This window comes from Gambusia affinis, linkage group LG18, assembly GCF_019740435.1.
Source record: "Gambusia affinis linkage group LG18, SWU_Gaff_1.0, whole genome shotgun sequence".
NCBI lineage: Eukaryota > Metazoa > Chordata > Actinopteri > Cyprinodontiformes > Poeciliidae > Gambusia > Gambusia affinis.
Window position 1 is genome coordinate 1,697,734 of NC_057885.1, and position 23,182 is coordinate 1,720,915.

Genomic DNA, 23,182 nt, shown 5'->3' on the forward strand with positions numbered 1-23,182 from the left:
AATGGAAGGACAAAGGAAAAAATATTAACATGTGTACAAAGACTGATGGATGGATGGATGGATGGATGGATGGATGGATGGATGGATGGATGGATGGATGAATGGATGGATAGATGAATGGATGGATGGATGGATGGATGAATGAATGGATGGATGGATGAATGGATGGATAGATGAATGGATGGATGGATGGATGGATGGATGGATGGATGGATGGATGGATGGATGGATGGATGGATGGATGGATGGATGGATGGATGGATGGATGGATGGATGGATGGATGATGGAAACACACAATATAAAACACAAAGGGATTTGAAATAAATCCTTCATAAGAAAACTACATCAAAATTTAAAACCTAAAAAGTTGTCACCCTCTTAGATGTTTTACCCTTTTTACTGATTGTACAATTTAACCAGAATCAACTAAATTTGTTGGACTTTATTATTATTTTATTATTATTATTTTTTCATGCTAGCACCAATTGGTTGTGCCTCTATTGAATTAGGTGGGACAAAAGGGGTAAACATTTATGCAATTACTTATTTTTTGTTACATACATTTATTTAACTGTGTCTCATTATGTTAAAAAAGTCAGTTTTCATTTGACATTAATGGATTTTTTTGTAATTCTTTTTTTTTTTCCATTAAAAAAAAGTCCCCATTTTGTTGACCGTGATTGTTTTGTAAAATTAATTTTAAAAATGGGGGTTGCAGAATAGTTTGGTGGCCATCTCCAGCAGCCACTGGGCAGCAGCTGGTAGACAGCCTGCAGAGCAAATCAAAATGCAATCCCGTTCAAATAAAGTAACATAAAACAAATGTCTCAGTGAAATGAGATAAACCCTTTTTATTTGTTATGGACTACATCTCCCATGTGTTCAGGGCGTTTACTGTTACCCAACACTAAACCGGAAACTTGGTGATATGTCCCCTCCAAAGTAAAAACAAGAAGCTGACTGGTGAACGGTTGGAACGTTTGGAGGAAAAAGAGAACAAAAATAAAAGTTAGGTATTATGGAGGACCAAAACTGACATACTAAAAATAATAGCAGAAATAGCACAATAAATTAATCAATACACATAAAATATACAGATTCATCTAAAAAAGAAAAACTTTAACTCTTCATTTTTACCAGCTTAGTTACAACAAATTATAGTTTTGAGCAAATAATTACTGGTTTGAATAAAAGTTATATTGCAGTAAATGCAAAAAGAGGCAAATAACCTATAGATAGATAGATAGATAGATAGATAGATAGATAGATAGATAGATAGATAGATAGATAGATAGATAGATAGATAGATAGATAGATAGATAGATAGATAGATAGATAGATAGATAGATAGATAGATAGATAGATAGATAGATAGATAGATAGATAGATAGATAGATAGATAGATAGATAGATAGATAGATAGATTAATCTGAAAGGTCATAGCGGAAGCGACTATATCGATGGCAGTCTAACTTGACTCCAGCGGCGCTGCCCCACGGTGTACCCACACCCAGCCTGCGCCTTGTGCTGAGCGCGGGGGGGAACCGGAGCAGCTCCGCAGTGGATCCCACGCAGGACATTGTGTTGTTGATGCGGCTGTTTGTGGAGGTCTGAGCGGCCTCAGCGGCCTCAGCGGGCGGGGACAGCCCGGAGTCAACCCCCTCTCTCATCACTGTCTAAGGCTGCTGCTGCTGCTGCTGGCATCTTCCATGTAGAGTCATTGTGGACGGGGAGTTGTTTACTAAGCATCATCTGATTGAAGAAAACATCTGACTGCTATCATGAGCAGCACTGGTAAGAAAAACATTGCTAAAGGGTTTGACTGCAGGTAGAATAAAGGGAAATTCAGTGCTATTTCGACCAGATCTTGTGTAGTGTTGATCAGTCTGTTGTTGCTCTGTCATTGTTTAAGCTGTTTTTCGTTTCTTGAGTTAACATTTTGTCACATTTATGCACAAACATATTGTTTGTTAATCATAGTTCTTTGGCAAGTAAAATCATGTTTGCTAATTATAGAGGATGGGGTGCACACAGACCTTTTTCTATGGGACACCGCAGTCACTCCTTGTTCAGATCGAACCCGGCAGGTTGCTGTCCTGCTGCGCTGCTGCTGCCACAGCTGGTTTTGTCTCTCTGGACCCTAATGGGACAAATAAAGGGAACCTTTATCTAAACCCTGCCCCAGTGCAGTTCTGAAAGAGCACAGTAATAAAAATTCACGTTTTAGTTAATGTTGCAAGATCCACAACATACACACAGGAAAAAAAATCTAAGCATTTTGTCACATTAGAACCACAAATGTTACTATATTTGATTCTATTTTATTTGAAAGACAAACACAAAGTCTTGCAAAAGTAAGGTGGAAGGAAGAGGGTTTTTCTCAATAAAATTTGAACAGTGCAGCATTCATATGTGTTCGTTTTATCTGGCACTCCTAAATAAAATCCATCCTATCCAGTTACATTTATAAGTCTGAGAATGACCAAACACACAGAGATGACTCTGTGTGGAGTATATTGACCTGCTTGTTTTGGGATCCTTTCTCAGTCTTGGGCTTCTTGCTACATGTCTTCCCTTATTCCTGTTATTCTACTGTTCATTAATGGCCACTAGTGGCAAAAAAAAAAAGAACATTCAAAATGGAGATCACATCTATCCATTTTAGCTTCCCTTTATTGGCTCCTGTTTAAGCCAGAATAGAATTTCAAAGTCTTCTTCTCACATATAAAACCCATAATAATCAAGCTCTGTTTTAGAGCGTGATTATTATCAAGCTCTAATAATAATTATTAGTCAGTTTCAGTTGATTATTATCAAGCTCTAAAACAGCTTGATAATAGCAATGTTCCAGATCTTGAACAATCTTCAATGTTCAATATCTGGAACATTGAAGATTGTTCCAGATCTTCCTAGCACTTTGCTCTTAGACTTTATGTTTACTGGTGGTTCCTAGAGTTTCTGAAAGTAGAATGGCTCCCGGTTATAGTCCATGAGGCAGATACCCTGTCTACATTCCTCTGTTATAAAGCCTATACTGGCTTTGGTAAACTGTCTCTGTAGTTATGCTACAGGAAGACATGATGGCCACTTTCCCTCACTTTGCTACTTTCTCCTACTGCTCTCCAGTCTGGCATTATTAGCTGTTAATCCAGCTTTTAACTTCATGTTCTGTGTTTTTTCTCTTCATTGAAGCTACAGTGTTTAGCTGTGATTCCTTTCTGGGTTAACATAGAAAGTACTCCTGGATCAGTGTCTTTGTTTTTATTGTGTGCCTGCTATGTCTCTTCTCCACATTCTATATGAGGGAATGCTACAAAGTTAACAGCTCTATGTAATCTTCTGTCCACTGTCCCAGAAGAGCTGCAAGTCAGTGACTTAAAGCAGTTTGCTGGGCTTTTTTAGACAGAAAAACTGGAATAAAAAACTGAAATTGAATACATTGTCTGCGACAGACTGGCGACCTGTCCAGGGTGTACCCCGCCTCTCGCCCGGGACGCAGCTGGAGATAGGCACCAGCAACCCTCCCGACCCCATTAGGGAAGAAGGGTGTAAAGAAAATGGATGGATGGATGAATACATTGTTTCACAACAGTAAAACTGGAATATATATATATATATATATATATATATATATATATATATATATATATATATATATATTTACTGCTGTAAAGCAGAGATGGATGTTCTGCAATAATTTGATTGAATATATGTGCACACCAGAGTTTCCAAATATTTAGTTGGAAATATTATAAAAACAATGTATAATGTACCATTCTACATCACAGTGGAGAGGACAAGTGCTCAGTACAAGCAACCATCTACCACGTATTCCTGGAGTCTTGAGAAGGCAGAGCAGAATACACAAAAAAAGACAAACTGATATAGGATTACTTTCTATATTTATGAAAATTGAACGTTTGATTGTTGGCAGCATTTTCTCAGCCAGTGTCCTCCAGGAAGGTGTCAGCCAAACTAGGGATGCACCCATCCACATTTTTTACTTCCAATACCAACAGTGATATCTGCAACAATTCACAAGCTTGATCAAACATGTAAAAATAACAACTTTAATTTGTTCGTCAGTGCAATTAAAAATATAGCACTCAATGTACAGTGAATAATAAATAAACTGAAACTGACTAAAACAATAAGTTGACAACTTGGGTGAAACATGTCAAATTAAACTTTAAAAATAGTTTGTCAAATGGTTCAGAAAGTTCAATTAGGAATTCTAAAAACTAATGTAAAATAAATAATAAAGTATGAGTTCATTCAGAGCACAAAACATAGAATTAAACTGGATAGATCTGCCTGTATGGATAGGGTTATCGGTTATCTATGACAACCGATAACTGATCTAGAATATTTCTTAACATTGGCACCGATATAGATATTAATATTGGATAGGATCATCTCTTAGCCAAATAGAATGACAGACCGGTCTAGCATTAAGAGATTTTCAGGTTTTTACCTGAGAAAACACAAAATGTCACCAATTGAAATGACAGCAAATAAAGGAAATTGGAGAGTAGTAGAAGAAGAAAATGAGGAAAAGTTGTCTGCTCCTGCAAAACTACAGCGACATTTCAGGATAATCTTACTTGTTAGCCTGAGGCATGAGAGGCAGAGAGTCTTGTGTGGGTTTTGGGTACAACTTTTTAATTCAGCTTTCCATATTGTTTCCAGAGAGGTCTCATCCTGACAAACCTTTTCAAACGTCAAATATTTTTCAGATTTGGGCATTTAAAAGGTTTTTGTTTTCAATAGCTTTGCTGAACACACTGAGCTTCTTGTGGTTGTGCTCGTCTTTTCTCAACTTTGTGGGTGTACTTTTCTAGTTTCAAGACTTGATAAGAGATCAGGGAGACTTACTGTCATTTCAAATAAAAGATGCTCTATTTAGAGAGGATGAGGCCATGTTCAGATGAATCTTGGTTGTGGATTTTACAAGAATTGTTCCATAACTTATAGTTTATTCACTAAAAAACATAACGAGTTAATAAGCTGATACCTGACTATAGATTTATTCCTCCCCTTTGAACATCCTGGTTGTCCTGTTTTTTTTAACGAGAATACCCGGAACTTACTAATGAGATTTATGCAGTGTGTCTGGCTCACCAGACAGCAGAAATCCATTAGTACACAGCTGGAAACTGCCTGTGAAAGAGCTTACCAAACGCTATTGTTTGTCTGGAAATTGGACTAGTAGAAAATCTGACCTTGTGCCTGCAAGAATGCTGCCTGGAACACAGGAACGTCCACTCTGGTGTCACTTCACACAAATATCTTTGCATCTTTTGCTTTATGAGTGGGGATCCTATTGAATTAAACTGACTTATTATTATTGTGTGCAATTTACAAAGGGGCATGGAGCTTCATTGTATTCCAGTATTCTTCTTAATTCTTTCCTGATTCTCAATCTCATTTTGACTGAGCCAGTGCGCTCCATCTGATCTGGCCAATAGATTCACAGAAATACCATGAAGAATATCTAACCTAGTACAAACAGTAGGCTGTTGCCTGATCCTATCTTGGGGTTTCCCCAAGTCTACACAAAGTGTTACATCCTGCCTTGAGCTTTCCATCTACGCCTGTTTCAGTGTGATTATTTCACCTGAATGTGAAAGAGTTTACCTGAGAAGTTTGCATAAGACGGACTTGGCTGAACCCTGTGGCGATCTTATTATGGCTTTCTGTGGGCATTCTGTCAGGTCTTACAGTCCAAAAAGTGTTTTTGACTGTCATTCATTTTACGGACTTATTTACATTAATCTCATTTAATTCATTTGGTTTAGTGATGAGAACTTTCTTTTCTTGTTCAATTAACTTAAGAGTTACAAATCTAACTAGTTTAAAGGAACTTTTTACTTTGACTTTACCTGGAACAATGGAGTTCAATACCAGTTTTGTATCCTAAGTCTGACCAATTCCATTTATTATGATCATCCAACTCAATGCATTGAGCTGGATGATCAATTTACCTTTTTGTTGAACTTAATTCATTAAGTGTTTTCAACATGACAAATTTAAGTCACTGTTACTTAAATAATTTTTTTTTCAATAATTCAAATCTAAATTCTACAGAAAGTAAACTCAAACTTTTAAATTGTTCCAAACTAAACTATCCAAAATGACATTATCACTCACATTGTACTTAAAATACAAGTTGAATTTAAATTATTTTAAATGCATGTTTTAATATGTTATTTTAGTTTGTCAAAGATCTTGTACACTAAATAAAGAAAATAGCTGAACCAACTTCATTGTGTGGCTTCAGTTGGTAATAAGTACTTCAAGTAAGTTTATCCAACTTAATAAATAAAAGAGGGAAGACATGTAGCAAATGTATTCTCTAAAAAGTGTATTTTCTTTTCAGAATACACTTCTGAAAGTGTAATCTCGAAAGAGAGGAAATCCCATTTCATTATTTCATTATAATCAGAAAATTTTTAAGAGCAATTTGTTTTTGGGGTGGGGGGTCCATGGGGCAAAATTACATTGAAATGTCACGTAAGATGTGATTTAAAAGGTTTTTAATGTGTTCAAGCTGCAAGACCAAAAATGACCAGTTAGTGGTAATGCACAAACGTGTGTTTTTCTCAGTAAGGAAACTGAGAAAAATAAAAGTCAAACTAAAATTTTAATGTTTAGATATGAGTTTGGTTCAGTGGCATGGATATAATTTCTGCTACACCTTTTCAAAAAATTTTGAAATGAAATGAAATGAAATTAAATTTATTCGAACATGATACAAATATAAAAATAAAATAGTGCACAGTAACAAGAAGTGCATAAGAAAGAAGAGAAAATACAGATTTTTAGTTTCAGTTAACATATCATGCTCAAAATGGGGTAGGAAGAAGTGAGAACTTATAAACTCCTACCCCTAACCACTTGAGACTTTAGAGTCCTACTGTCATTAAAAAAATCAAAATCAAAGTGGCAGTCAGAAGTAACAGTTATTTAAGGCTAATAAAAACAAGTCTTCTTAAAACTATATATTTTTTTAAGAAATGCAAATCTGTTGGGCACTGAAATGAGCAATGCACAAGAGTCACTGAGAAAAAACTGTAAAACTGACAGTCCTCAAAGTTTGGGGAACCTCACATTAATTTACATATTATTTTAGATCAAGAAACTGTAAGATTACTGTTCAAAGTAAATCATTTTGCAGCAAGACAAATATAACAGACCAAGTATGGGTTCATTTCTTATGTTTTCACTGTTTTTGTACTTGAACCTTAAAGGCATTTTTTGTCATTAGGTTTTTGTGCTTTTAATATAATAAACAAGCCTTGTCAGAATATATATTCTGACTCATTGAATATGACTGTAAATGTCATTGTGAGATGGAAATTATTTGAGGATTTTTATTGTCACACCGTTTCCCTATTGATTGATTGTGGAATGAAATTTGAACTCAGGTCCACATCAAGAAGTCTAATAAATACATACACATATGTATGCATTTACATATGTGTGTTATTTACACACACATATAAATATACACATATTTATATGTGTGTGTAAATAAATACATTTTGAAAAAAGTAAGATGTAGAAGCAGGGAATAAACTGTTCCTCAGCCTGCTGGTCTTGCTCTGGATGCTCCTCAACCTCCTGCCTGAGGAAAAGGGCTGGATCAGTGTGTGTGGAGCATGGGTGGAGTCCTTCCTGATGCAGAGCAGATTCCTCCTGCATCATGACGTGTAGAGGTCTATTGTGGAGGAAAGCCTGCTCCCCATGGTCCTCTGCAGCCTTGACCACCCTCTGCAGGGCCGTCCTCTCAGCAGCAGAGCAGCTGCTGTGCCACAAGTGATGCAGGTGCAGAGAACGCTCTCCACCACACAGCGATAGAAGCTCCTCAGGACTGAGATCTTAAGTCCAGATCTCTGCAGCTTCCTGAGGCAGTAGAGATGCTGGTGGGCCTTCCTGACCAAATGTGAGGTGTTGGTACTCCAGGTGAGGTCACTGAATATTTGCACACCCAGGTACCTGTAGCTGGAGATCACCTCCACAGCTGCTCCTCCAATGTACAGGGGCTGAAGAGGATCCTTGTAGTCTGTAGCTAAGCTAACTATGCTAAATGCTCACAGTACCCACTTCTCTTGGAGAAAAACTGGGTTACACATCGGCAAATTGAGGATAGAGAACATTCCTTTTGTCTCTATCTCTCTGTTTTTTTTGAAAATATGACTTTATAATTTTTCTTAGCTGCATAGAAACTGCAGCACCTTCAAGCCAAGCAGGAACAAACCATTTCATGCAGATCCAGGGGGTTCAGGGCAAATATGGTTGTGTGCTCTTTGGTCTGGGAGTGGGAACATTTAATTTTACTGCTAAAAATATTTTAAAAACATGATATTCATATTAATTATATTAATAGGGCCCTCGATTGTTTTCTATTTCTATACCCCCCCTCAGTCCTACCCCCTCCCAAAAAACAAACTATTTTGTGGGGGGCCCCCTGGTGGCCAGGGGCCCTTGGAATTGCCCTAACATTTGCCCCCTATTCAGCGACCCTGAGTCCTGGTGGTGGTGACATCATCAGCACACTTGGAGATGAAGCTCAGAACAGAGGTGTACTCCTCCAGGTCCACCTCTCTGAAAACCTGCCAGTCTGTTCACTGAAAACAGCCCTGGAGCACAGAGGTTGCATCCCTTGGGCCACATAGTGTCTGTCTTCTTCATTGGTCTAATTATTCATACATTAATCCAATAACCAGGACATGGAGCAGTTTAACATCACCTGGGATATTCAAAGCAGGAGACCCTTTGCTCAAAGCTCTCCTAAAGTTCTGAACAAGTTTCAACTGGCCCTAAATTCATCTTGTTTTGTAAAATATGAAACCATTTTGGAGAGATGCTATGGTGGCGCAGACGCAGCGCTGCCGGATTCCTTTTGAAGGTGGGGGGCCATGAGGTGTTTGGTCACCTCTGTTGCGCACTTTGAATGTCAGACTTGTTCAATTGATATGATGGCACCTGTCAATCAATTCAGTGAGTTTGTGGCAATTTGTCCCGAAGTAATCAGTAAACATCTCTTACCTGGAGGACAATGTTTTTGGCTCTACCATGCGCTGCAGTCTGGCTAGGTTTGGTGATTGTTTGTTATTAAATGTGCTGCGGTCAGAGAGATTTGGTGGAAAATAATCAGAAAATATGTGAAAAGTTGTCAGTGGGGAACATGCAGAAGGCAGCTTTACACAGAGTATTTAGATGGTGGATTGGACTTTATTCCATTTTCCAAACTGGAGTCTGGAAAAATGTAAAAGAGGATAAAAGCCTGCAGCCGACCTAAGAACAGCTGAATACAGATCGATGGTATTAAAACAGCATGTCTGTATGAAGACTTTGTCATCATTACAACATTGGTGTGAACGCACCAGTAGCGGGTTAAACAGTTGTCCAACCGGGTGACCGTCAGCTTTTCAGTTCGCCACACCACACACACACACACGCACACACACACAAAGCTCATAAACCGGAGACCTGCCAGAGAACTGCAACAAAATGTTTTCATAAAAATGTATTTATTACAATAACACAGGGCCGTGCAGAGACCTATGGAGGGGCAGGGGCTCAAATTTAAAAAAGGGGCACATTGAACAAAAACTCTGTAAAACAACAGCAACAACCCATATTAATCAAGAATCTCATTTGATCCTACTATATTATTACCATTATCCAGGGAAATCCAAAGCAAATATAATCTATATTTTCCCCAACAGGTATAAAGTTTCTGTTTCTGCTGCTGACAGTCCTGGAGGTCTGAGTTGATCTGAGACTGTAGCTGTTAAACAGATCAGAGGAGAGAAAGTCTCTGGTTATGAAGTTATAAAATAAGCTAATTTGCTGCCATTTTACTAATTAAGCCCTAATAATATCTATTTAACCTCGAGAACAACCTGGATGCAGAATGATTTATAGATCCAAAATAGCTCAAAGGGTTTGATGTTAGCAACTCTGAGACCTACAATTATAAGACTGGAATATCAAGATGAAGAAAACTCAGTAGCTGCTGGTAGGGGCCATTTAGGGCCCTCCAGACATTCAGGGGCCCCTAGAAATTGTAAGAGACCATAGATCTAAACCTGTAGCATCATTTATAGAGACTGACAATGTTACTAAATTTTATTTAATGCATTCAGCTGATAAAAATAAATAGTACATTTAGGATTTAATTAGGAAGTTTACTTTGTAAAAGTTTAAAGAATCATCTTGATAGTTTGATTGTTGTGTTACCGTGGCTACAATATGGTGTAATCTTTGTGTTTGAATTGGGTTTGTTTACAAATACATCACAGCAAATCACCAATAATCAGTGATCGATTTTAAACTCGGCCAATAAACCTGGTCTCCCTCTTACAGATTCACCTTATTAATATTTAAACATGTTAGTGATGCTGAGGTTCTTAATAGGACAGGTTCTGGGGGGAGGAGGGTTCTGTCTAAGGCCCCATATTACCTTGGACCGGCTCTGCATGAGCAGCCGCTGCGATGCGCATCTCTGGAATCTACCTGGAATCTACCTGGAATCTACCTGGAATCTACCTGGAATCCCCCGGTGGCCCCTGTCAGTCCGCCGATGCTTTGGAGACATTTTGATTCATTTCATTGTGGCGTGTTTGGATTTTTGCTGTGGTTCTAATTATTGCTACAATATTTTCTCTGATGTTTATTTTGTGAAGTCTAAATGCTCTAATTGGGCCGAATCTTCCTTTAAGACTTGAGATTCTGTAGTAACTTCTATTTACAGCCGCGAACCTCCAGCCCAGATCCCGTCAGTAGCGGCTTTAAACCGCCTGGTAGAAACGTTAAGGAGAAGCAGAGCAGGAGGTGGTACCGGGGGGTACCGGGGCTTTGAGCTGCGTTACGACTTGCGGTGGACCGACTCAAGCTGCCTGCAGTGAACCAGACTTTTAACAGAATGATTAAGTTAAAGTCAGAAGTTTTCTCTGCAGCTGAAGCATTTCTGTGTTTAGGGGCGAGGCGGATTTTGTCCCGCTATTGCAAGAACGATTATAAAAATATACAGTTTTTTTAACGTCAACATCAGACCTACGTTTTTATTCACTAACCAATGTATAAAAAATATTCTTGCCCATAATTTGATAGTTAGAGGACACAGAGCCACCCCCTCCTCCTTACCATGGACCCGGTGTGTGAACAATATGGAGTCTGTGAGAGTCTTTATTAGACTGAGGGCAGCCAGACTAGTTTATTTTGCTAACTTATATTTAGCTAAATATTATTGCTGAGGGGCACAAACAGGCCTTCTGACATGCAGATAAAAAAAAAAAAAAAAATTTTTTTTTTGAAAAAACAAATTCAAAAAGGGCACTAGGGGCATCACGGATAAAAAGGGCAGGGGCTCAAGCCCCCTTCGCCCCCCCTCTGCACGTGCCTGCAGACAGGTCGTATATATTTAGAAGTGTGAACGGCCCTGGCAAAAAAATCAGATTTGACAAAAAAATCTAAATTGGGTCACTGCAGGGTGCAGTGTTAACGCAGCCTTAGATTCTTCAGGAAGTACAGTCTGCTCTGTGTCTTCTTATAGATGCTTCACTGTCCAGTCTGTTGTCCAGATGAACACTGGGGTATTTATATTCCTCAAACTCCACTTTTTTTCTCATGATGGAAAGAGAGTTTGATCTAATCCTTTTTTTCCTGAAATCAACAATTATCTCCTTTGTTTTGTTCACATTCAAGATGAGATGATTGTTTCTACACTGACATAAAGCGCTCCACCAGCTCTCTGTACTCAGCTTCTTGTCCATCTCTGATACACCTGACAACTGCAGAGTCATCTGAGGATTTCTGGAGTTGACAGAAGTCAGACTTGTGCTGGAAGTCTGAAGTGTACAGAGTGAAAATCAATTCTGAGAGGCCTCCCTCTGTGTCTTCTGGAGTTTCTGAAAGAGCAGATCAGACTGAATTGTGTTAAATGCTTTAGAGAAATCAAAGAACATTATTCTCACAGTGCTGCCTGCTTTATCCAGATGACAGTGGGTTTGTTGAAGGAGGTGAAGGAACTCACCTCCTTCAAGGAACTCCAAATCCACGGCAATGAGTAAACTGCAGGGGGTCTTTATTTGTAATTGTCTGCTTATTCAGGTGGGCCAACTCAACTCCTGGACCTTCATAATGTGGGTTGTCAGGGCAACAGGTCTATAGTTGATGACAGCTTCAGGACTCTGGGGTAGACACCGTCCAGACCTGCAGCCTTGTCCCGGTTCAGTCTCTCCAGCTGCCTCTTCATCTGACTTCTAGATACAGAAAAGTGGGATGGGGAGGTAAAGGGAGCAGCAGCATGTTCTGATTTGGTTGAAGTCAAACTTGTGGAAGCAGAAGAGTCCATGACTGAGGTGGAAGATGAAACATCTGAGGTTTGACAGGAAAGTTGTGGTTCAGAGGAGGGTGGGATGTCTGGATGGATGGGGACAGGAGAGGATGATGATGAGTTTGTTTTTGAACTGAACTTGTTTAAATGTGTTCAGCTCATTTGCTCTGTCCAGACTTCATCTACCTGATCCTTCTTTTGCTTGAAGCTTGTAATTTTCTTCAACCCTGACCACACATCTCTAATGTTGTTCTTCTGCAGTTTGTTCTCTTTAGTCTATTCTTTAGTCTCATAGTTACAGTATTTCCTGCTCCCCTGTGTTTCTCTCCAGTGTTCCCCTTTGTAATCTTCCAGGTATCTGTGGCATTTTCTGCCTGCCCCTCAGTCTGACTCCTGCTCCACCCACTCACACCTGCAATCTGTTAGTTCGTCAGCTCAGGGCTTTGTCTTGTTCACAGCCTTCCCCAGCTTTTAAGCCTCTGTGTCTCACCCAGTAGCAGTCAGTCCATCTTGTTACTGTCATCGCCTACCTACATCTCATCTCATCTCTCCTCTCATCTCCTTGGTATTCTCCTCTTGTCTCTGAATTTGGATTCATTTTTTTATTTGCTGTTTCCATTGGACTTTCCTGTTTTTGTAAGTTTTTGTTCTTCATATTTATATTAAATATTCAACACCACCTGACATCTCTTTCCTGCTGCATTTGGGTCCCCACTTCTACCACACATCATCACACCACAACACCATCTCGGATATTTTCTAAAGCAAATGCGGAGCGTGTACCATAAGTTTTCATGCAAATATGTCACAAATTACAGGAATCAATAATTGGAATTCCAAGTAATTGAGCTACTGAGAAACAGTTTTGTACAAGAACTGGTTCTGGATTCCCATTCTTACTTTTGTATTATAATTTGTGCCAGGAGCAGTGAGATTGAAATGTGCAAATGTCTGTGTGAGCAAACAAAGATTTGAGATGTGTGACTTTAAATCTCACAAACACTCACTCAATAGTGTTCTGGTACACACTCAACTTCAGTGATGGGTAAATGAGGCGTCATGTATGGTTCCGACCCATAGCAAAACTGTATTGATAATATGTCGATATTGTGTCACTGAATACTGACACCTGCTGGACATTAAAAATCCCTACAGGCAACATAGTTGACAGACTGATTTGATGACCTAGTCTAAACAATAAGATTTAAGTCATTGTATTTTATATTGTATTATGTTTATTATTGAAAATATATTTGATATTCTTCGATACAGTCAATAAATAATGTGAACATGTACCAAGTGATGAAAATGAAAGTTAACGTGTTTGGAATAAGGATGCTTGTGGACTGTTTTTTTTTTGTTTTTTTTTTTGTTTTTTTCTCGCAAATTTTCATTAAAAAGAAATATCTTTTTCCAACATTTTGAACTTTTTTTTTTTTTTGACACAACTTCTCCTGCTGTAGAAAAAATATTATGTAAACAATACATTTCTACAAAATAGTTTATAAAAAGCAACAGAGTAATTTGTAGAATGGATGTATACCTGAGTTTATCCTGGGTGTATCTGGGACTTCATTCTGATGCACTATAATGGCTCAGCACTGAGGAGGTGGATTCATTTAAAGAAAACTGATTTTAGTGGCACAGTACATTGTTCATATAAATTACATTTTTTTCTTTTATATTTATTTTGTACGTAGATCTTTATGAATGTGTTTTGCTGGAAATGTCTTTTTTTATTTATTTATAGCGGGGTTGTCTTTATTTTCTTTTTTTCTGTCTAAAGATTTTTATTTATGGAAGGTAGTATAATTATAAAATTATGAAATGTATGATTTAAAAGGAGAAACGTATGCAACACTTAACCTGCAGAACATAATGTGAAAATAAACTAAGAGTCAATTTCAGCTGAATTTGGATTCAGATAGATCGAGTAGAAACTGAAAAGAACCGGATGAAACAACAGCAAAGTGATAACCAATGCCTTATATTCTGACGTATGAGCAAAAGGGTCCCAAACTACGAAACCTTTCGTTTGCCTTGAGGCTCCCATAGGCGTAGGTTTGGGTATGGACGGTCGTGACATGTCACGACCAATATTCAAGGGATATAAAATAGTCCCGACCAATTTTTGCCATATTAATTAAAAAAAAAACAACATATGTATTTTTTAACAAAAACAAAATAAATAGACGAAAATCTACATTGATTAGTTTAATATTTCAATATACTACGCCAGTGTTTCCCAACCCTGGTCCTCAAGGCACACTGTCCTACATGTTTTAGAGCAGGGGTTTTCAAAGTATGAAAGGATTGCAGTTCAACAAAGCCTGTTAATCAGTCATCAATTGAACCAGTGATGGCATAGTTACATTTGAAAAAGTAACTTTAATCAGACTACTTATTACTCCTTGAAAAAGTAACTTAGTTATATTACTGACTACTTGACTTGAAAGTAACTGTTACACTAAAAGTAACTTTAGTTACTTTCAGCAGAGCTGCAAAATCACATTGAGCTTTGCCAAAACTTAATTGTAAGCTATTTTATAATGGTAACATCAACAATGTGTCTCCACTGATAAGGTTGAACTGAAGAGGAGATTGTACAAAAAAATAAATAAAAAACATGAGTAATTTGTGTGGTCCACTGTTGTCTGGAAAACTCTGAAGGATTTTAAAGCCCCCCCCAGATTCTGTATTGTGAGTCCCAGCTCCACAGCTCAGATGGCTGACACTTACCATAATATTAATAATTATAACCCATTATAACTATTGCCAACTCCGGACACGCTTATTCGTGGCTGTTTTCACGCTTATTGCGCTGTTCATATTGGTCTCGATGTTTGCAGTTTTCTGGAGCGCAACAAGCTCAAGGCCATTCAGAGGTAATAAATTTTGACATTAACAAAGACACAGCGGGACGGATCATCCTGGAAATGATGAACAAGGAGAGACTGACTAAAACTACCTTAATGACGGACAAATTCTGGGATTTATTATGAGTCTCTGCTTATTTCCAAGCCCAAATGAGCAACTTCACGTTCAAAACGATCCCAAAAAGCCGCAACCCGCCACTCATTAAATTTGCTAATCGGACTTGGCGACAGAAACTGAAAATAGTTCCAGTTTTTCCACCAACAAAATCGCATCTCCCTCCATTGTTTACATTTCTGTCATAGAGACGCCGGTCACCGACAAGACGAGTAGAGGACATACGAGTAAAGAACAAAAGAAGATAGTAACGCAAAAAGGATTTTGATAAGTAACTGTAGTCTGACTACTGGAGTTGAAATAGCAACGCGTTAGAGTCCTCGTTACGGAAAAGTGGTCCGATCACTGGCCAAAACATCCTCTAAGGAAACATTTCCACTGATCCCGCCCATATGAACAGCACCTCTGACAGTATAAATTATTTCTCCACAAAAGATGTTCTTTAACTAAACATGCAGGGCAGTGTGCCTTGAGGACTAGGGTTGGGAAACACTGTACTACGCAGTGGTAGCATTCATTTTAAAATTCGCTGTTATGAACTATGACGACCCATGCCGCTATTGGTTCAAAGAACGTGGATCTACGTTCTTTGATTGGCTGCAACAGGCGGCGGCCAGCTGGCCACACGCGGAACGGAAGCTTGGTCCATGGAGCTGAAAGTGAACGCGTCTCCTTCTGAGTTTGACATTTATTATGAGTCTCCGAGACCATGTCGCCACCAAAAAAGAAAAGGACGACAGACATTAGAAGTTATTTCGCTACCTCGGCTGTAAGTACAGTGAGTGGACCCATAACTTAGATATCTATCACGCAACGCATTTGTTGTAAAGTCCGGTGTTTAGTAAGGTCAGCACTGAATGTAAGGTAGAATAGGTCTGTTAATTATGTAATATTTTATAATTTATATTACATTATTTTATAATAATTATGAATTATTTTATTTTATTATTGATTTATTTGTTATTTTATGAATCTTTTTTCCTCTTAAATGCATAATATCTCAACAATTGGATCTTTTTCCTGAAGTGCAAGAAGTCATTTTTTGTTCTTATCTGCAATTGTGTTTGTTGTATAATCAGTAGATCCAGAGGATATTTCTTTTGATCTTACTTGTAATGTTTGCTGAATTTTGAAAAGGAAAAAGTAAAGTGTTCTTGAACTGATCTGCTGAGTATGACTGTATCTGGTTGTATACACAAGATGTATGATCAAGTTATGGTTATGGTTGGGGGGAGGGGTTATTAAGCCAATGTGGTGCCCCCCCCCCAACTTACTACTGGTTGGTCAGTAAGTTGTAAGGTCCCACCAAAACTTAGACCAAACCTACGCCCTTGGGCTCCATAGTTGACACTGTATCATAAAAGATCAAGAATTATTTTGGTAAATGCATCCCGTTGACAGATTCGCTTCCTTATAAACATAGTTTGGGGCGTCAGTGTCATTTCAAAACAGTTCCTGTATCGATCACGTGACTTGCTGAAAGCAATACGCGCACCGACGCGGGTTTTGGTCTATGGGCTTGACACATGCGCCGACGCGTCGGTGTTGCCGGACCTATCACTACTCAACTTTGACAACTCCTGTTCTGCCACATACCTGTCAAAGGTCAGATGCCTTCTTGGCTTCATTTATGAGAAGCTAGGCTAGTTCTGTCCCAACCTGAGACTGAAACATAATTGAACGGACCATGAGGACGTGGAGAAAGGGAGATTCATTCTTTCTTGAGTAAAAATTTATTTTTACTCTATAGCATGCTTAAATGCCTTTATATTTATTATGTTATCATGATTTTTATAACTATGATGATTTTTCACAACTCTGATTTTTTTGGTGCCTCTACTGTGTCAAGCATATGAACAGCACCTGGAACTGGACTTAAGGGTGTAAATTATATTCATAGCTGTAAAAAATATGTTCTTGAGTTTCTCATAGAAAAAGCTGCTGTCTTATGACTAACATATGGCTCTTTTCAAATATAGTTAAAGCATTTAGGATATAATGAGAAAATACTATGTTTGACTATTTTCTGGTCTTATTTCTAATCTAACATGTTAAACAAATTTATTCTGAAATAATCTCCAACATACTGCAGTTTAAAGACAAATTTGACTGGATTATTTCTGCAGCCTGTACCACCAATGCCAAGTGAGAAAGCAATGGACTCAGCTCCTGTGCTGTGCATCCTCAGAGAGGATGCCACAAACTTTTTTTTACTGGGTAAATACTAACTGAGCTCACTGGTACAAAGCCCCTAAACTGGTGTTTCTCACACGCGCACACACACACACACACACACGCACGCCCACCCACCCGCACACACACACACACACACACACACACACGCACGCACGCACGCACACACACACACACACACACACACACTCAGAGCAGTAATTAGGCCTACAGTCTGGTGTTGGTTTGTGACATTTCCCCTCACCCTGCTGTTTTACACAGGCCTTTGATGACGTGGGGATTGCCATGTTGTTTACCTTCTCACAAGCAGTTTGTTCACATGTGACTTTTCAGAGGTGCTAAACATATATTGGACTGAAGCTGGAATACAATGATCTGCCTTCAAATGAAACAATTCTATTAATAAAGAGAGGAGAAAAACACAACTGGAAACTATTTGATGCCTAGCAAAGTGACACATTTTAGATTTTATTTGTGAGAAAAACAGCAGTCTTTTGTCACTTTCTTAAAAACAAAAACAGTAATATGTTCCATTATACATTACTTTTCTAGCCCCAAACTAATCTATGCTGTATGTTAATTCAAACATCTATGCTGAACATGGAGATATTTTGATAGGGCAGTAGTCATCAAGGTCAACCATGCATTCAAAGGGAGATATTCATTACACTACAAGGAGAAAAACTACAAGCTGAGGCTAACACTAAATAACTGTAGCCACATAGTCAAGTGACCCTACTATGTAGCTTGGATGTCTTTGTACAAAGGATAAAACACAAAAAGCACTGTACAGATCAATTTTTTGTGACCGTAATCTATATATCTAACCAAGAAACCCATGTATTTAGTCAAAATTTATATCTACTAAACATGTAAAAAAAAAACTTGTGTTATTCCTTATATCTAGGGTTTAGAATGAAGGATTTAGGTGCTTATATCAATTTTGATATTTCAGATCACATCTGTTAAGTCAGATACTAATGATGGACAAGAAGGTCTGGCTTACAGTCTCTGCTCTAATTTATCCTAAAGTTGTTCTGTCCAGACTAGTGAAGCTCCTCTACACCAAACTCATTCATGTATTAAAAGTTTTGAGAGCAAAACACCTGAAATCCTTCTTTCATACTGAAAATGTATTCTCTTGAATTACAGCAAAAAATTTCCCCATGTAACTTCCTGTTTGGTGTAGGCCAGGGGTGCAAGAGACTTTTCTGTAGGCCTTGAGGAGTTGTACAAGTGTACCAATTATCGTGCTTCTACATTGAAGTAAGGTCTATGCACATAGTGTTTTGAAAGTTGCCAGGGGGCTTGTTGAGCCGTTTCTGTTGTGATTTTTGCAACTACCTTAAAATATGTAAATTTCACACCGCTGTGATGATTGCCAAGTTTTGCGTGTTTTCACATATGTTAAGGCCTCCAAAAAGTCAATTAATTTGATGGAAGCTTAAAAGAAAATACACATTATGGTTACGATAGGCCTTCACTGCGCTCAGCTGCTGAGACCTAATGAATGGTGCTTCCTGGTTGGCTGCTTTGCAGACACCAAAGCAGAGTGTGTCAAGCAGCATTGTGCCTACAGTTTTCATCTTTTTGAATTTAGGATTATTTCTTTGTTGGTTAGTCATACCAGCATATTGCCTTATCACTTCATTTCTGCATTTAGTTTCAGTGTTTCTTCAATTTTGTTCTTTCCTGAACTCTTTCTTGCAAAAGTTTTGTTCCCTCTCAAAGTGAAATACCAACTACATTCTACACTGCAAAACATATTTAACAAGGTCACACACTTGAGGATCAATCATAAGACCAGTAATGGTGATGGCCCGCTTCTTCAGGACATGTGATTCAGTCTTGTCTGGCTCCCTGCCTAATGAGTTGGAACGGGGAGTTTACTGTTATAAAGGTGGCCATTGTTCTGTTGGAGTCTTGGACATGGAGAAGGTCCAACATCATCATCATTACCCTAAGGTGACCCTGTACCAGCTGAATGAAGAACAAAGTCATTGTTTTGCCACTCTGTATATACAGTATTGTCATGTTAGGATGTTTCATTATTAATTAAACAGTCATTTATCTAATCCCAAGAGCAATTGAAGAGAACCTAATCATCTTCCATTTCTTCTTTAAAAGCTAAACAGTGGGTTCTTTTGTGCTGACACACGAAGGTTTCAATGGAATGTTGTTGGGATGCCTGACTTTCCCTTGTCACTTCAAGTGTTGGTCGCTTTATAGATATTAACTGAAGATAGTATGTACATATTTTATCAAGAATGTAGTTTTTGACTTGTTTCCAGATTATGGCTTTTCAAATATAATACTTGTAAGTGATTTGAACGGTTTTCTTGACCCCTTTCTAGAAAAAATTGAGAATATGGTTGATATTTGGACTGTTCAACATCCAACATGTAGAAATTACTCATTTTATTCACATATACATAAATCTTACAGCAGGATTGATTATTTTCCGACAAGTAACAACCTTATCTATTGAAATGCTAATTCTACAAATAATAATATACTGATTTATGATAATAGTCCCCAGCTATATCATTAGATCTCTCCCCTCCTAGGCAGGCTTACTCCTGGCAACTTAATGAGAGCCTTCTTATTGACAACAACTTTGCTAAAAATGTAACTTCAAAATTAAGAAACTTTATCAAAGTAAATTACAATGGTGAAGTATCTGACTCCACCTTATTGGAAGCAATAAAGACCATTTTGTGTGGTGATATAATTTCCCGCACCTCAGCTCTTAAAAAAGAAAGAGAAAAATGCCTTTTTTTAAAATCAAGTGTTCACCCCAGTTTGAAGAGGAATTCCAAATTTCTATATCACCAGGGGCCTCAACCATAAAGCCTGCGTAAACACAAAAAATGTGCAGCATCATATTTTACACACAAGTCGGCATGTATAAAAATGAACTTTGTGTCAAAGTTTGCGTGCACACTTTTTCTCTGGTATGAAAATGTGCAGCAGCCATGCAAACTTTTTCAGTGGTCAATATCAAAATACAAAGTGTCAAAACTCACCTAAATACACTGAAATCTGACCACATCAGCATTATTTAGACCAAGAACCATCGAACCTGATGGTTTTTTCATAATTTTCATCTTTATTGTTTAAATGTAAGCATTGAAACTGAACTGCGTGCAATAACATAACACACACATGCACACACACACCCACAAAATAAATAAAATAAAAATAAAAGAATTTGAAAACCTCACTCGAATATAAATAGTAAATTTCTTCAGTTTTTGTCACACAAAGATGTAACACATTGGACACGGAGTTGGATTAGTAGAGTAACTCTAAACAGGTTTTTGTACTATTTTATGTTTGGGTGGCTACAATACAGACCAACAGCTGCGCTTCATTTCCCCCAAATTGGGATTTATAAAGGAAAGGTGTGCGGGGGTGTGCACAGGCATGGTTTTATACCAGGGGTCTCAAACTCCAGTCCTCGAGGGCCGCTGTCCTGCAACTTTTAGATGTGCCTCTGCTGCAGCACCTGAGTAGAATAATTAAGGCTCTGGAGAACTGATCTACACAAGGTGGAGGTAATTAAGCCATTTCATTCCAGTGTTTTGTACCTGTGGCACATCTAAAAACTGCAGGACCTTGAGGCCCTTGAGGCCTGGAGTTTGAGACCCCTGTTTTATACATTTGAATTTTTTGTGCGCGGCACTTTTCTAAATTTGTCCGTACGCCAAGCCCCTGATAGGGAAATACTGAGACTTAAATATGAATACAATGGTAATGTGAATGTTTAGGTTAGGAACTTGCTTTGGAAATTACGGCAGAAGAATTTTGAGTTTGGGGATAAGCCTAGCAAGCTGCTGGCACAACGACCTAAAAATGCCCAAACCACAAGATCTGTTTGTATAATCAAATCTAAAACCGACACTCTTTTAAGCAACCCTGCTGACAAATTGCAAATTCAGAGTTTTACTCTGAGCTATATTCTTCTGGGATTAATGTGACACAATCTTACACTGAATAAACCTGATAGGAAGGGTCTTAACTCTTCAAGAGGTCAAAGTCACAATAAACTCTGTACTTTCCCTTTAATGTGTTTAATGCAATGACTCAGTTCACAAACCCCTACAAAAGAAGTAGCCGGTACTGCTTGACCATGCCGGATAACCAGTAAGAGAGCCATAAACAAGTGCCATCCTCATACTGTGATCTTATGAGAGACGTTTAAATAATCAGTTTAGGCATTCCTACACAGCTTACAATTAAAATCTGAAACTTCTCATGTTGCCATTGACATGGCCACTGACTACTTTTCAGTGGAACTTTTCAGAATGACCAATATTTGATATTTGTCAATTCAAGTTGATGATTTTCCTATTTTTTCTGGCATTCTTAATAGTTAGGTTAACAGTGAGCTGTCAAAGTTGAGTGTTGTGTGGACTAGGAAGACGGGGACACACCCAGCAGGAGCTCATCAGGAGGAGGTGACATTCTCTTTGAGCTCTGCATGCTTCTATTTATAACAAATATTTGCCATAACTCAGAGAGGTGGGAGAGAGAGACAGTCACATGACATCCAGCTCATTCCAGAGATAGTGGCGGACAGAAAGCTCACTCTGTGCTTTTTATTACACCAGAGCTTTGCTGCATGCAGAGGATGTGTTCCAACACTGCCAGTGGACTCTGAAACGATTTCTGGGATTTCATCTGTAATTCTTCTTCTTGAAATACAAAAACTGTTTTTAGTATTTGGAGCAGCTGCTGAGCGACAATGCCAGAAGAGAAAGGTAGAAATGACTTTCATTAACCTTCAAAGAGCTATTTGTAGTATGCTCACAGGGCAAGAGGGTTAAAGGCAGACTTTTCTTTTTGCAAATAAGCAACACATAACCTTATACTAATGTTGCCTTTGTTTTTGTTCTAAGACACAGTTTACACAGGAGCATCATTCTACACCTTAATGATTCCAGTTTGTGTGGAGCACTGACTCAAACAGTTAGCCTTTAAATACTTCTCAATGTGTTGGTGTGTTGACTAATTCCATCCTGAAGCTTAAAGTGCTTTCCATGTGAATGAGACAGTGGTAGAAACCTTAATGCCTTTGCTGCAACGTCCCTTGTAACCAGAAACTGGAACTTGCTCCGATATTAAAGGATAAAGCTAACGGTTGGTCTAAAGTAATATGTACTCCACAAGTCATAGAGACTTGATTAGTGAGGTATAAAACTGAATGTTGGTTCTTGATGTTTGATTGTTGTTCAGTGTTGCTATTAGTAAGTTTAAAACAAAATGTTGTTTCCAGTTGTTCTGGTTTGCTAAGTAGATGCCATTTTCTACATTTGTTCTATATTTGTAAAGTATAAAGCTAGTTAGTTTTTACATGCACAATATAGCTCTAGTTAGTGATAGTTTTTCCCCCATTAATTACTATTTTTATTTATTTCAATTAACAAAAATGCTTTCTGAATTTCCGTTTTTGTCATTTCATTGGTAATTATATATGATATAATAACTGTATAACCTTATATAAAATGACCAGGCCAGGGTATTATGTAACATATATATGGTTTATAATTTTTTGCACCAAAACATTAACCAAAGTGTGACAAAACTAAACAATATTTAAATAATAATAATAACTAATAAAAACCAGCAAACACACTATATTAACCTAT

The 23,182-nt window shown here is 38.0% G+C and overlaps 1 protein-coding gene across 13 annotated transcripts in view; it reads left to right on the forward strand.

The window, feature by feature from the left end:
- The first annotated feature begins 1,501 nt into the window (after positions 1-1,501).
- ablim2 (actin binding LIM protein family, member 2) overlaps positions 1,502-23,182 on the forward strand; it is a 109,175-nt gene continuing 87,494 nt past the window's right edge. For 8 of the 13 annotated variants that reach the window (XM_044097147.1, XM_044097148.1, XM_044097150.1 and 5 more), the window contains exon 1: positions 22,094-22,294. In XM_044097147.1, the coding sequence (XP_043953082.1) occupies positions 22,279-22,294 (16 nt within the window). In that variant the 5' untranslated portion in view covers positions 22,094-22,278. Of the gene's footprint in view, positions 1,796-22,074; positions 22,295-23,182 lie in introns of those variants that run through there. The other 5 variants (XM_044097152.1, XM_044097154.1, XM_044097153.1 and 2 more) reach the window with 3 other exon arrangements.